The sequence below is a fragment of the Girardinichthys multiradiatus genome, chromosome 22 (assembly GCF_021462225.1).
Source record: "Girardinichthys multiradiatus isolate DD_20200921_A chromosome 22, DD_fGirMul_XY1, whole genome shotgun sequence".
Taxonomy (NCBI): domain Eukaryota; kingdom Metazoa; phylum Chordata; class Actinopteri; order Cyprinodontiformes; family Goodeidae; genus Girardinichthys; species Girardinichthys multiradiatus.
This window is the reverse complement of record NC_061814.1, coordinates 4539974-4555425: the sequence shown is the minus strand read 5'-3', so window position 1 is coordinate 4555425 and position 15452 is coordinate 4539974. Positions and strand designations below refer to the sequence as shown.

General features: G+C 39.9%; 1 protein-coding gene across 1 annotated transcript in view; it reads right to left on the bottom strand.

The window, feature by feature from the left end:
* pdzd8 (PDZ domain containing 8) overlaps nt 1-15452 on the bottom strand; it is a 95532-nt gene that overhangs the window by 54805 nt on the left and 25275 nt on the right. Inside the window, exon 2 of the mRNA XM_047351363.1 lies at nt 13210-13335. Within this exon, the coding sequence (XP_047207319.1) occupies nt 13210-13335 (126 nt within the window). The remainder of the gene's footprint in view (nt 1-13209; nt 13336-15452) is intronic.

Sequence of the window (15452 nt, the reverse complement as noted above, 5' to 3'; positions counted from 1 at the left end):
TCAAACTAAATGTTATTATACGGAACGAACAGTGTATATTAAGAGACCTGGGCCTGTATTCACAAAGATTCTCAAGGTCCTTTCAAAGAGCTCTTAACTTAGCCTAAAAAATCCTGCCAAGCAGTCTTAGGTTAAGAGAGATTCAGCTACATTTTAGTCAGGAGGTGTGGTTAGGTGTGACTGTCTTCTAAGAGTTGTGATTGGTTGTTAACAAAAACAAAAACCCAAATGCGACTGGATTAAGAAATGTACAAGTCATGATGACAAAACTTAAATTGATTGTAACAGCATCAAAACATCTGAACCTTATTTTGATTTGCTTTTTTTTTCTTTAGTCGGCATGCTGATCACTTTACTACTTTATTTGATATTAATGTGGACCCACATCCAAGAATCCTGCATCCAAGTATCCCAGTTCCAGCATTCTGAGGGACACTGAGACCACAATTCTTCACAGAGATGTCAGACGGTTAGTAGTCCTGCTGACAGCAGAGGAGTAGGCAGGAAACCCAGGAGAAAGCTGACTATGCGATCTTGCCTGCGGTTTCTGTGGGAAGATCGAGTGGGAGGTGTTGAGCTGAGCTTCAGGCCCCACCCCTTTCTGGCTGAGTGCAGGTCTGGTGTGTCTCCCACCCTGGTGGCAGCAGCCTGTTTGCCCCAGGTGGAGATGAGTAAATGAATTGTTTGCAGGTACTCTCTAACACATGAGCTGCTGACAATGTGTGAGAGAGGTGCTGGAAAATGGACACTGCAGGACTGAGAAAGCTTGTTTCAAGGAAAGGAAGGAGCCGGTGAGCTGCAGACTGTACTTGAATATATGTAGAAACTGATATTTAATGCTTTAAATATATTTGTTTGATTTTTGGGTGTTTAATTTGGGATGTTATACTTAGTTTCAAGAATAATTTATAATCATTTAATGGGCTAATTATTTTGACAATAGTTAAATGTGGTTTATTGGGTTTTTGCTTAACCATTTTGTGTTTTCTTTGTGTTTAAGGTTTTTCACCGATTGTGACCACCTGTGAACTTTAAAAATAAAGGAAAGAAAGAAAAGAAAAATTGTTTCTGGATAATTGAATGAAATCCAGTTTGAATCCTATTGAAGCAAGCTGCCTTTTCAAGTGGGGGAAACCTGCAGTGTAAGCCCAAAAAAGTGGGAACCACTTGACAGTGAAAAACCGATGAAGGATAAAAGCAGAAACCCTGTTGGAAATCGAAATGGCTGACTCAAAGCTACTGGAGCAGCTTAAAACAAACAGAACCTTCTGCAAAGAGATTATTCTCTCGGATGGCTAACAACATTGTTCGAATGCATGCCATGATTTCTGAAGAGTAGCTCAGAGGCAGCTTTAAGAAACTTGTAATGGAGGCTAATAAAGTTATGGAAGCCAATGAAGTTGTGGAGGCTCAGTATCTTGCAGAGGCAGACTTAGACGATTCTGGAGAAGTTCCACAGTTGAGTGAGCTGCAAAAGGCTGACATTGAGAAACGTTTAAGTGAATGTGAAGTGAAGCTGAAGGAGCTGAAGGACCTTGTCCAGAAGACACTGTGAGCAAACTATGGTGAAGAGGAACTGACAATGGTGGTGAAAGCTGCAGAAGAGAAAATGGTGGAAATAAAGAGGCTTTTGAGTTCATGTTCGACAACATGGAAAGATTGGTGAAGAAGGGAAAGGAGCAGTACACACAGTGGAAGTGCTGGGCCCCTCCAGCTGAGCAGAAGGATTTTCATTTGCGTGTAAGAGAGCTTGAGCAGATTGTTCCAAAGTTAATGTCCAGAAAGGCAGAGTTAATTGAAGCCAAGGCTAGAGAAGATGCTGGAAGAGTTGCAAGCGCATCTCCCATCAGCTACCCAACATCAGATTGAAGCCAACCTCCCTCCCCAAGTTTACTGGCATCAGGCGAGATTTTCATCGCTGGAAAAGAGACTGGGAGGCTCTTCTGAGTCGAGGAGAACCCACCGGGTCAAAAGAAGTTCCAGCTCATTGACAGTTTGGATGAGTAAATAATGAGAGCTTCGACTGGTGCCCTATAAAACAGCAGATGACATTTTTCATGTACTGGAGAACAGGTTTGGATCCCAACCAGCTATTGCTATTGAAATAGTTGAGGAGCTCCAGAGATTTCCACATGTCAAAAGTCACCAGCCCAAGATAATTGTTGAGCTAATCCAAGTTATTGAAAATGCGAGTATTTATGAGCAGCTCGACCAACTGAGGGATGAGGACTCACAGAGAAAAGAAACTCGACTTGACCCGAGCAGAGCAGAGGCAAGCAAGGACTAGAACCTCAAACCAGTCAAGCAGTCATACATCAGGGTGTGTTGTCTGTGGGGACATCAAACACAGAAAAAAGCTATACTTCTGTAAGAAATTCCGTGTGCTTAATTTTACAGAGAAGAAGGATGCAGTGTGGAAGTTGGGAGCCTGCTGGAAATGTCTGGAAGTCCACAACGCTGATGATCACTGCAAAACTTAATTTTTGTGTAAATATTCTGAGTGTGAGAAGAGAGGCATAGACCACTATTACTCTCCGTGTCCAAATGCTGAAACATCTAGAGACAGCACAATCCAAAGGAGGAACAGAAGTGGAACAGTAGGAGGTAGTAACAGGACAAATTACACTGAAGCTCAAGAAGAATTCTTTAAAAAACTCTCACCTGAATTAGCCCAGCAATGCCAAAATGTATTTTGTAACACAGCATCAAGGATCTCCCATGTTGCAAAAAGTCACTCGAGTCTTCTAGAAGAGAATGGACTAACAGAATGGGCTGTTATAATGATGATTCTGGAAGTCACAGCTAATGATGGACAAAATATTGGGGCTCTGATCAATCTAGCTTCTGATACAAATTATATCACTCATAAGGCAGCAGCCCGACTAAATCTCAGAAGTGAAGATATCACGCTTGTGGTCCATGACGTAGGAGGCATGAAGGTTTCTGTCAATACAAAGCGGTACCTCCTGAAAATTCGTATCCGTAGCTCAAGAGGCACTTTCACATCCCATCAACTGGTTTGTTATGGGCTAGACAGTATTGCAGATATCCATAAGCATGTGTCTCCAGAGAAGCTGCAAAAGTTCTTCCCAGGCATCCCACTCGGTGACCTGGTAAGGCCACAAGAGATTCACCTCCTTATAAGCCACAAAGAGGGTCAGCTCGCACCACAGAAAATGTGCACTGTTGGGGATCTCATGTTGTGGGATGGACCATTGGGAAAAACAGTTGCTGGCACCCATCCTGAGTTGTTTGAAGAAGTCACTATATCAGCTCACATATCTCGAACACACTTTGCAAGATCTATGGGAACTGCTGCTGTGAAGTATGAGGAACCTATTTGTGTAGCCCCAAGTTACTATCCACAAAACCAGCAAAAATTGATTACCTTTCAACCTCCAGTTGCCTCCAGACACAAGTCCAGTTGTCCAGCTACTACATCCAGGTTCCTAGAGTGGTGGAAATGGAACAGCATTGGCGCCGGCTGTGTCCCAAAATGTGGAGACTGCCGCTGTGGGAACTGCCAGCCAGGAGGAAAAGAAATGACCCTTGTTGAAGAAAGGGAGCTGGAAGTAGTAAAGTGTGGGCTCACGAATGTAGTTGCTGATGACCATAGTGAGAAGCCTCATTGGCATGCCAAGTATCCCTGGGTAGAAGATCCAGCCACATTACCAAGTAACACGAGTGCAGTTCAAGCTACATTTATGAGGATTGAGAGACAACTGGCTAAGGAGCCAGAGTGGAAGACCGTGCAGCTCAAGTTCATGAGATAGTTGAGTGCCGAGTTGCAATGAAGTTGTCTAAAGATATCTTGGATATATGGACTGGTCCAGTATGGTATATCAGCCACCTTATTGCACCAAACCCACACTCTGTCACAACTCCAGTAAGGTTTGTAAGTGGAAGTTTTGCAGCTCTGGGGGACATACGGAAGATGTATAATTCAGTGTGGCTTGAAGGCCGAGAGGTGCACCTGCATAGGTTCCTGTGGCGTGACTTTGAGGAGGAGGAGCTAGGTGAATTTGCAGTCACAAGAGTCAACATTGGTGATAAGCCAGCAGGTTGTATTGCTCAACTTGGCCTAAAGGAAACAGCAAATCTCCCAGAGTTCAGCCATTTTGCGGAGGAGCGTCGAGTAATAGAGGAGCATAGCTATGTTGATGACCTTTTGACCTCTCATAACAACTTGAACCGGCTCAGACTCATCGCAAAAAATGTCGAGCAGATCTTAAATGCAGGGGGGTTTGAATTGAAGCCATGAGTCTTCTCTGGTCAAAGTGGGAGGCAGACTGCTGGGAAGCAGACACTGGAGGCTGCTCCAAAGATTATGATTCTGCCGAATCAGCTTGGAGAGGAAGAAAACAAAGCTCTTGGCCTTGGCTACATCTTGGAAGAAGTGATAGCCTCCATGTCATGGTTGGAATAAACTTCTCAAAGAGAAAAAGGAAAATGAGACTCGGCAAAGACCTTCAACTGGGGCAGGTGAGAGCTCAGACACCAAACCCACTGACATGACGAGAATTACTCAGCCAGGTTTCCAGGCTATATGACCCAATTGGTCTGACAACGCCTGTCAAGCAGAAAGGGGCCATTCTGGTCCATAGAGCATTTCAGGAGGCTAAGCATAGAACCATTGCTCTCTCAAAAAAGCTTAGAGCAGATGCTATCAGTCTCTTTGAAGAATATGCTCAGCTGAGTAAGGTCAAGTTTCTGAGAGCTCTGACACCAGTGGGTGCACCTGCTGAAACTGATATAATTACCTTTTCTGATGGCAGCGAGCAGGCTTATGGTGCCATTCTCTACCTGCGTTGGGCATGTGATCAAGGCCCAATAGTAAGACTTGTGGAGTCTGTAATGGAAATTATTTTATTAAGTGTTCCTAAGTGTGTGACCTTTGGGTTACCTCACTCCTGTGAACATCTGTGTTAGGGAGTAAGCTGTAAAGCCATTATCAGACGTTTAATGGTTCAGACCCATCTTTAGGACAATGTCAGTTAGGGCAGTTAGGTCTGTTCCTAGATAAGCTTGTCACTGTTGAACTCAAGAAGGGTTGGGGTCATAGAACATGGACTCTTTGCAGTTGAGATAACACTGTCTTGTTCTGGTATAAATACTGTGTGAAAATAGCGTTCGGGGCTCTGTTCAACTGACTTGCTTGGTGACAGTCATTCAAACGCTGAATGCCTTTGAATAAAACTTATAAAGACAAAGTCCGGATTTTCTCTTGTTATGAGTCAACTTCTCTCCACTTTGATAAGAAAATTCCACAACAATTTTAGCGTCACAAACAGGATCTAACGTGCCAGAGGAGACCGCAGGAGGGGGACACGGACGCCTGGCCAGGCTGGAGACGTTGTCCTCAGTCCACCTCCATATTACGGTAGTGGAGTTCGGGTGCCCGCCTGCGGCTTCTGGCTGATTGGATACGAACTAATTGTCTACAAATATATCTGAGTGAGAAGTTGCTCTGTATGATATAATGTATATTTGTTTTTTACACATTAACCATCATCTCCTATTCAATTAATTAGGTTCTGGAGTTGCGAGAGGGAGGACATCAGCTGAGTGCCACGTTACCCTGTAGAGGTAAACAGGGAGGTTGTTATTGGAAACGATAACAAAAAGCAAAACAGGGTTTTGCGGGTGGTTTTTTGCAATTTTCTACACCTCATAAAGGAGAAAAGCCAGTCGGCAGACGTGCCGCTGAACAGGTAAAAAGAAAAAATGGGTTCCGGAACCTCAAAGGCATCAGGGGTGTCTCCTTCTCCAGACTCTGCGATTTATAAAATAATGAAAGAAAAAGGTGGAGATGATTGTGTTAAATGTGCTTTAATTTGGAAGATAAGTTTGGTTTTTCCCAGCGTGGAAGTTTGAGTGTAAATAAGTTAAATAGTTTAAATAGTTTCAAGTAAAACATTTGATGGAAAAATAAAAAAAAACATAATAAAAATATTAAAAAGCACAGAGTGCATCAATTAAGAGGTTAAAGAGTTAAATCTTTCCTGAAGGAAGTTTCGTTTGTCTTAAATATTGCGATCAGTCGGGAAAAGAAGGTAAAAGTGAAAAGGGACATTAGAGATGCGAAAAGAAAGTTGTTTTAGAAAGGAGTATAGTTCATGTTGTGGAAGGAAGTGACAGGCAGGGGGACAACTGACTGACTGACTGATAATATTTCTTTGTGCAAAATCTGAACCTATACTAAACTTTTCTTTTGCCTCTCTCACACACAAATACACACATATATGGGATATAAGTTCAACATCTGCATTTTTGAGTCTGGATTTTAGAAACCTGCCCTTCTCCATGGCTACTCCACCAGAGACGCTTCTCCAGCACGGCCTGAAAGAGAGAGATCTGCCTTCCTGCATGTTGAAAATCGCAGTGTGACTTTCTACAAGAAAAAAAAAAAAAAAAACTCAGAAGAAGTCTGGACCCACTGAGATGGACAACGATCCATGCTGTTTGCAAGAGCCAGAAGAGTGAATGCACTGGATTTATATTGAAAGCATCTTATGCGGGCAGAAGAGAAATCGGAGCAAAGTTTCTTCTTTCTCCCTCCTGGAGAAGTTAAAGTGGACAAAGAATGATTGAATGTCTCACCAACAGACCTGGGAAGGGCCTGGTTGTTTTTTTGGACTGATGGAGAACTGTGTGCCATGACAGTCTGACTCTGGAGCGATTTAGAAACTGATGGGGGTAACGTACAAACACACACACATTTGCATAAATCTTCTCCTATTTTCTGCAATGAAGAACGCTTATTAACCGCTGCTCATGTGACACGCTTGCTTGACGTGGACAGATATAGCGGGTTAAAATATTATTTTAGGGTTAGAAAAGTATCGTTAAAAGGGTGATAACTTAACTCATTTGATATTTTCCGGTTAATTCTTTTAGAGAAACAAGTTCTCTTTTGTCGTGGAATATTCAGGGTCAATTATTCTAGTTATTAAAAATTATTAAAAGCAGAGGAAGTTACAACATCTCCAAAACTCAGCAGTAACCATGTGTTTCTATGTTATTCTCAGGACAGATCTCATGAAGGAGTATTTTTAAAACCCAGCGAATGCGTAAAACCTGATGGGTTTCTCCTTCAGGCATTATTTTCTGTTGTCAGATTTTGTATTCCATAAATCTAATGGGTAGAGACCTCATTAAAACAGGCTTAGTTTTACTACAGATGGTCTTCATACAGTCTCTGACACAGTATTTACAGTTTGGTGCAGTTTTTGTCTGCAAGTGCTAACTGACGCTTATGGAAAGTACAAATTCATTGTTTTTCACAGCAGCTGCTGGGAAGAGGTTACATTAGGTTTTTTCTTCCCTCTTCTGATTCATGCAGCGTGTTGATTTACACTGTACCTTATATCAGGTCCTGACAAAAACTATGAAAGGTTTGGTTCTGCAGATTCTCCCTTTGGAGAAGGAAAGAGAAACCTGATCAGTTCTGTGTTGCATAGAAATATTAAAACACTTGTTGTTTTCTAAGATATCACCAGCTAAAAACTTTTAAAACTTTTGAGAGTAATTGGTTTTGTTAAACACATTTCCCTTGGAAAAACAAACCTTTAAAATGAGAATGAAAAATTGGGTTATTTAGAAAGAATCTGATTGGACAGTGGTACCACACAAAAATTAAACTAATCTCATGTTCCCTAAAAGACTCTGCATGAAAAGGCCTTCAGAACCGTAGAGTTATTTTCCACCACAGTAACAAGTTTTTTAAGCATGCTTTTTCTTTTTAAAACAGATCTGGTTTTTGGCTTTTTAGCATAATGTTTGTCTGAAGCTTCTTATGAACTGGGTTAGGAGCAAATATGATCTGAGGTAAATTAGGAGCTGTGAACTAGTGATTTTACATCTGATTATTGTCCAAGCAGATATAATATATTTAGCCAATCCTTCAATCTCTGCAGAAAGTTAACACCATTGTTCAATGCAGTAGTACTCAACTTGTGGTTCCTGGACTCCTGAAGCCTGTAAGCCATAGATTTTGGGTCCATAAAATTATAATATTTAATAAAGGTAGACCGATTACTTATTAAAATAGATCGAAGCCAATGAGGAGTTCCAGTCATTTGGTGGCTTTGAAATGCAATAATACTCAAAATATCTACTCTGGGGAACACAGATTGGGGTTCAAGAGTTTAGTTTTGGAACCAAGGTTAGGATTTTTATAACAGAATAAAGACAAGTAAAATCCTTCATTTTAGGAAAAGAAAAGAAATAAAGGCTCTCTTAACAGTAAGAGGATGGTCGGATCAAACTCCAGTCTCCTTGTTTGATTTCTTAGGGTTTAAAGATTAAAGGAATACATATGAGTAGAAAGGTACACAAGGTGATTTCAGATTACTAAGAGATAAAATATTGGAACATTTATCAGCATTTGGATTGTAAAAGAGGGGTTCTAGTAATAAGTTTTCCCCAACTCTCAAAATTTAAATAGCCAAATTAAAGAAAATGATGTTTGTTCTTTTTTAAACACTATGTGGGAAAAAGTCCAGTTTGGAGACAAGCTTCTTATCTTAATTTCTGATTAAGTCAAACACTGCAGTTTTGTTTAGTTTGGGTATACCATACAAATGTCAATGTTGACTTTTCTAATTTCCCCTCGGGGATCAATAAAGTATCTTTGAATTTGAATTGAATTGAATTAAAATACTTCTTTGCATTTAACCTGAAATTCTGCAATACAGCTGTGATCAAATTGAGTCAAACAAAAAGAGAACTATAACAATAACTCTCAGGATTGTAGTGATTATTACAGAGTTACAGTACAAAGAATCAGCAAAAGGTTTCAGCATCAGTAAATTTGGATTAATTTAAGAGAAAACTGTTGCTGTGCTTCTAAATACTTTGAAATCTTTTTGGACTATGTACACTCATTTTTTTAAAAAGGATCCTGACGATTGTCATAACAAAATTGATCAATTATAGCATTAAAAGATATGACTGAGAAAACATATTCTGAAAAGAGATTGTTAAAAATTTATTTGAATTCTTGAAGCTTCAGATTTGGCCATTTGTTTGTCTTTGATGTTTGTGTTTGTTTTGTTGGAATGAATGTTTGATTATATGTTGCATGAAACAATAATCCATGTTTAGAATAATGTGTGAAAATCCCAGATTGATTAAAACTTTGAGTTTTCAGGAGAGTTAAGAAGCAGCTTGTTTCTGAGGCTGCCAATCAAAGGTTAGTTCTGCCTGACTCCGCCCACCTACCAGGGTGGTTCATGCCTTTGTTGTCATGGTGACGCTCAGCACCTCCCTTCCTGAGTTTTAACACTGTTTAAGAGACAATAGAATCAAAAGGCTTGTAGTGATTGTTGCCTTAAAAACGTGTTTTTTTTGTATAATAATTAAGGATGTAGCATGACATTTAGATTTATGTGTTTTACTATTAAAAGGTTAATGAAATAGTTTAAACTAGTTTGAAGAATTAGTTTTGCATGCAGAATCATTGGTGATTTATTAGATTGAACGTTTCCCTGGTACCATTAAGCTAGCTGACAGTTCAAGATATGCAAAAGTAAGGAATATATATTTTTGATAAAGAATCTGAGTCATGACTTCATACTTAGTGGGAATTATTTATTAGATTCGAATTTGTAGGGTTTATGCATCTGAATTACATTAGATGTCCATTAATCTAATACTCATCTTTATACAAGACAAATCAGGATGATATGTGACTAATTTCTAAGTGAGACATTGATGAACTGAATAACTAAAGTTTGTGTTTAGTTGTTAATGGAACTGAATTGCAGTTAAAAACATCTGGATTTTATTTATGCTGCTTTCGTTAAATTCATAGTGACACATAGTTATGTCAGAATTCATTTCTTTGGTTCTAATGTGATCTTGGTTACTAGAACATTTTTGTACAAACGTTTTGCTGGATTGTCGCATGGGTTGGACCCTGCGCCAGAAGAGGGGAATGTCAGAATAAAGCAACATGGGGTTCCAAACGTTTTTGCACTCATGGGAAAAAGGGTAGCTCAGACCTCCAGTGAGGACTTAGTGACAATGCGAGAGAGACGTTGTAATATAAATGGTGCATAGCTCCCTAAGACCACATTATGAAAACATCTCTGAAATTATGGTGTTATTTTGTGAAATTTTATATCTCCACAGACTAGACCATTTTAGAAATTCTTTTTGGGTTTTCTGAAACTATGAAATATTGACCTGTAATCAGACCTTCCACAAACATCATTGTTGTACCAGTTTCTGGATGGCATGAACAGGCCCGCTGTGGAAGAAACTCCAGCTCAAAATGGAACTGACTGGCAGTGGAAAATCCAGCCAGCGGATTCCCCTCATTGAAATGGTTCTGTTGAAGTAGCTGTTCGGATTTTGAAAAAGGGTCCAGAGTCTGGAAAGAGAGTCAGGGCTCACCTTCAATGAGTTTCAAACAACACTTCAACTTGCTGCTAACCTTGCAAATGAATGCCCTATTGATGCCAGAGTTCAGAGCCAGGAAGACACTGTACAGTATATTACACCTAATTCCCTTCTGCTGGGACGAGCATCATCAAGTGGTGACTGGAAAACTTTTGACTTCACAAGTTATCCCTATAAAAGACATCAAGAAATGCAGCACCAGGTTAACAAGTTTTGGAGGTCCTGGAGCCAACTTGCTGGACCAAATCTCTTTGTCAGAAGTAAATGGCACACCACACAAAGAAATATTGCAGTCGGAGACATTGTTTGGCTGTGTGATCAGAATGCATTGAGAGGTCACTTTAAGCTTGGGAGGGTCATCAGTGTCAACCCAGACTCCAGAGGCATTGTGCAGGATGTGAATGTTGGTCATGACAGGTTGCTGTGCCCCAGAGGTGAGACCCACATCCAGGAATCCTGCATCCAAGTATCCCAGTTCCAGCATTCTGAGGGACACTCAGACCACAATTCTTCACAGAGATGTCAGACGGTTAGTAGTCCTGCTGACAGCAGAGGAGTAGGCAGGAAACCCAGGAGAAAGCTGACTATGCGATCTTGCCTGCGGTTTCTGTGGGAAGATCGAGTGGGAGGTGTTGAGCTGAGCTTCAGGCTCCACCCTTTATATGTAGAAACTGATATTTAATGCTTTAAATATATTTGTTTGATTTTTGGGTGTTTAATTTGGGATGTTATACTTAGTTTCAAGAATAATTTATAATCATTTAATGGGCTAATTATTTTGATCATAGTTAAATGTGGTTTTTTGAGTTTTTGCTTAACCATTTTGTGTTTTCTTTGTGTTTAAGGTTTTTCACCGATTGTGACCACCTGTGAACTTTGAAAATACAGTAAAGAAAGAAAAGAAAAATTGTTTCTGAGTCATTGAGTGAAATGCAATTTGAATCCTATTGAAGCAAGCTGTCTTTTCAAGTGGGGGAACCCTGCAGTGTAAGCCCAAAAAAGTGGGAACCACTTGACACTCACCTGTGAGCATTCTACTGTGATTACCTTCTTGTATAAAGAGGTCAGATTTGATAAAACGACCAAAACAAAATAGTGAAAAAAAGGTGGAAAAAACCAAACTGGTCAGGGGAGCAGAGCCTGCTGTTGGCACAGCTCAAAAAGAAGAATAGAGGAATGTTGATTGTGTGAACAAAGAGGGAGTGCATTGCTGAGCAGATCAATGCATTGTTGCCTCGGCTTTCACGCACCAGCCTGGAATGTGAAAAGCTAGGCTACCAGCTGAAATCAGAAGCTAGAGAGGAGAATGCCACACAGAAGGTGCATGTAGCCCACTATTTAGGTTATGGCTACTGACATCATTTTCAATACAGCAAATACTTATTCATCTCATTTACATCTCCCTTTAATGTATACTGAGTACTTTATCTTGTCTTGAGAGTGTATTTATTTATATGGTTTATCTGACATTTTCCAATTTGTACTTCAAAAGCATTTTACAGTCTGTAAGTAATATCTAAAGTCTTTTGAACTATATTGTTTGCAATTTTCTGCACTTTTCATTCATTGTTATTCTTTTTTTTTTTTTTGTTATTTATTCATCTTTCTTAAAATTACCTTACTAGATGCACCTTTAACCTGTCCTGTTGCTAAAACTATTTAATTTCCCCCTAGGGGGATGATAAAGTTTATCTTATCTCTATATTAATGATTGTTATAGAAGTTTATGTGTTCATTTACTCGACTGTTTAGTCATCCACTAAACATGCCTGCACGATAGAGCCGGCAGCATTTTCACTGTTGTTCATTGTACTAAGAATATCTCTCCTTTTTCTCAGTCTTTCCACCATTTCTCTGCTTAAGACACTCTTAGGCTCACTAAAAGTCCTCCTCACTACTCTCAACTATTCCTCGCATTAGGAGCTCTCTTAAGGCCTAAGGTGCTTTGTGAAAACCTTTTATTTTACAGAGGTAAAATTCTAGGGAATTCTAAGATTTTTCTTAAAATGACAAAACTAGGAGCTACTTTTAGTCTTAGGATTCCTTGTGAATACGGGCCCTGATTGTTTCATGTGTTTCCTTAAAAGCCCTTTGCTCTCAGACTACAGGTTGAAGGTGGCATTAAAAGCAGAATGGAAGGCAGGTCTTTCTGTTATCAGGCTGCTTTCCTGTTGAACCAGGTCCTAGTTTTAGTCCGTGTCAACATTATGACTAGGCTTTGAACTTTCCTTTTGATAAAGGTTATAGTTAGATTGGGTTAAGTTATCCTGAGTTATGTCTGTAGATATATTGCTACAGGCCTAAGCTGTAAGAGGACATACTGACAACTTGAGTTGATCATTATTGACAAAAAACTGTTATTTACTATAAACAATATTGTTTTACTATTTTCAACAATGATAACTTGACATTTTGTTATAATCCTAAATCACTGAAAAGCTTATTTAGATATTGCCTTAAGTGTTCAACAATCAATCTTAATGGTCAGAAGACATGTAAACTGTAACAGTCATTTTAAAATCTGTCAAATGATAACATTTGTTATTTATAGACTGTTCTTATCCACTTTCGCTGCATGCTTGTTTAGTATGAAGGATCGTTCCAAAGTCATTGACTAGATGCAATCGACTGGTGATAAATGACAAAGCATAATGTGTTGGACATCTTGTGCTGACCACGTCTCTTATTGTGGCCTACTCAGACAACCTGAGAAATAAAGGTGTTTTTTGTTTGTGAGTATGTGCACAGACATGTCCAGATATATTAGGTAGGTGAGAGAATGAAAGAGAAGACAAAGTGTGTCACCTGCTACACTCAATGAGGGTGACTCTGAGTTTGCCTTCCACCAGCCTTCTGTCCTGGACTGACAGATCCAAATCACAAGCTGAACCCAGCAGAGGCTGCACTTGGAAGGGAAAGAAAGGCTTGTATCTGCAGAAAGAGAAAGAAAATATTTTTTGAATCCTTATAAAAAAAATGAAGGTAAAAACTCAGATCACAGGGCAATACACAGAGTAAATAATCAGACCCAGTTCAAATCCAATCACATGCAATAAAGGAAAACAGCCCCTGCGACACAGGCTGGAGAGGCACCATGGTACAAGGACCGGTCAATGTTGCCAGCACTTTTAACTAAGGTTATGCTTTTTTTGAAGTACAGCTACCATGCTAAGGGGGTAGAGCATCAACACCAGCTAAAATATGCTTGCTACACTTCCACTGTACTCTATAAAAAGCAGATTGTCAAAAAAGGATAATGCTCTGCACAAAAGGCTAACTTATTAAAAAACGACTAAATTCAGCAGGTGTTTATATTTTCTTTAAGCCTTCTGTGTACAGTTAAGTCCAGAATCAATCATACCCTTGGCACATTTAGATAGTGTTACTGTGCTTGACCGGCCAGCAGACTGACCTGACCTGTCAATAGGAAGATGAGAAACATCGAGCCCAATAATGCAGATGACCTGAAGGCCGCTATCAACGCAATCTAAGCTTCCATTACACCTCAGCAGAACCACAGGCTGATGGCCTCCATGCCACGCCGCATTGATGCAGTTATTCAAGCAAAAAGAGCCCCAACCAAGTATTTGGTGCATAGAAATGTTCAGAAGCTTGACATTTGTGTTTAAAATATCATTTTTATTGATCTGAAATTACAAGAAATAAAGGCTTGAAATATTTTGCTTAATGTGTAATGAATCTACATAAGTTTCACTGAAAATATTTAACTTTTTCAAAATATAAATTTTTTTCACATATATCTGTAGGTTTATGGGCAAATGAAACTGTGGGAAGATATCTTCACTTTTATTTCAGTTTCTTCATGATCAAGACAAGATAAGCTGTATTAAAACAAAAGGTTATGCGGCACAGTGGACATCAAATAGAGTATTCCCCCATACCCGCCGTTGACATGTCTGCAGTAAAGCTTGGATTGCCTCCAGAAGGCTGCAGTTCCAACCCTCCCCTCCTGTGAACTACCATCTGTGCCACTCAGCAAAACCCAAGGCTTTATTATTACATCACCCAACAGACTCACTCTGCGTGATCGTGAATATTACACACACACACAGACACATGCGTATGTTAAGAGTTTTTTTTGAAGCACTTCTCTTACACAGGTCTCTGGGAGCAAAAGTAAGATATGTAACATGTTAAACTGGTGCTAGGGCTTGCTAAGCACCAAATCTTGGTGTTTGCATTCTGTAAGTAATGGCTCTGGCACTGTAAAACTAGTGCCGTCTTGGCTCCAACTTTGATCTGGGCAAGAGAAAAAAGACATTTCTGTCAGGAGTTAAGGGGGGTCCCATGCAGACAGACAACCAATCAAAGCTTTTGATGTGCAAAATGCGAGACAAAAACTTATTATTATGCTGTTTTATTCTGCTGTGACATGACAACCTCATCAACACCACAGCTAGGGAGGTGGTCAGTACCAAAAGGTTCCTGAGGTGCACATAACCCCCAGAAACATGGTGCTACTGACTGGTCTGTGAAACACCACCTCGTTTGTCAAAAGGGCACATTTGTGTCTGCACTTTCAGTACAGGATGAGAAGAGCTCACTTGCTCCCGTCCATCCCACTACACACTACATTCTGACCCATTGTTTCTCTGTGCAATGGGGAGGATGCGCTGGTTTAGATAGACACAATGTGAAGAGAGCTGTGTGCAAAGCTCAGGTGTGAACTTAAAAACACAATGGAGACCATCATGAGTATTGGTAATGTTATTTGATTGGCCTCCAGCTTATAACACCACCTGTTCCATTCCTGTTCTACCTGCTGGTTCATAATGATGTCGGATGGATCAGCAAAAGGAGGGTTCTAGACCGTTTCTGTGACCTCCATCAGGAGATCTTGCCATTTGTCCAAAAATGTAAAAAGAAGAGAGCAGCAAAATTTTTGAACCACATGCTGTTTATGTAGGAAGTTTACTTTCTGAGCGACATTTTGGACATATGAACACAATGAACCTAGAAGTGCAAGGGTGAGAAGTTGCATGAGAAGTGGCATAAGTGCCTTAGCATCACTCTCACTACTTATATGC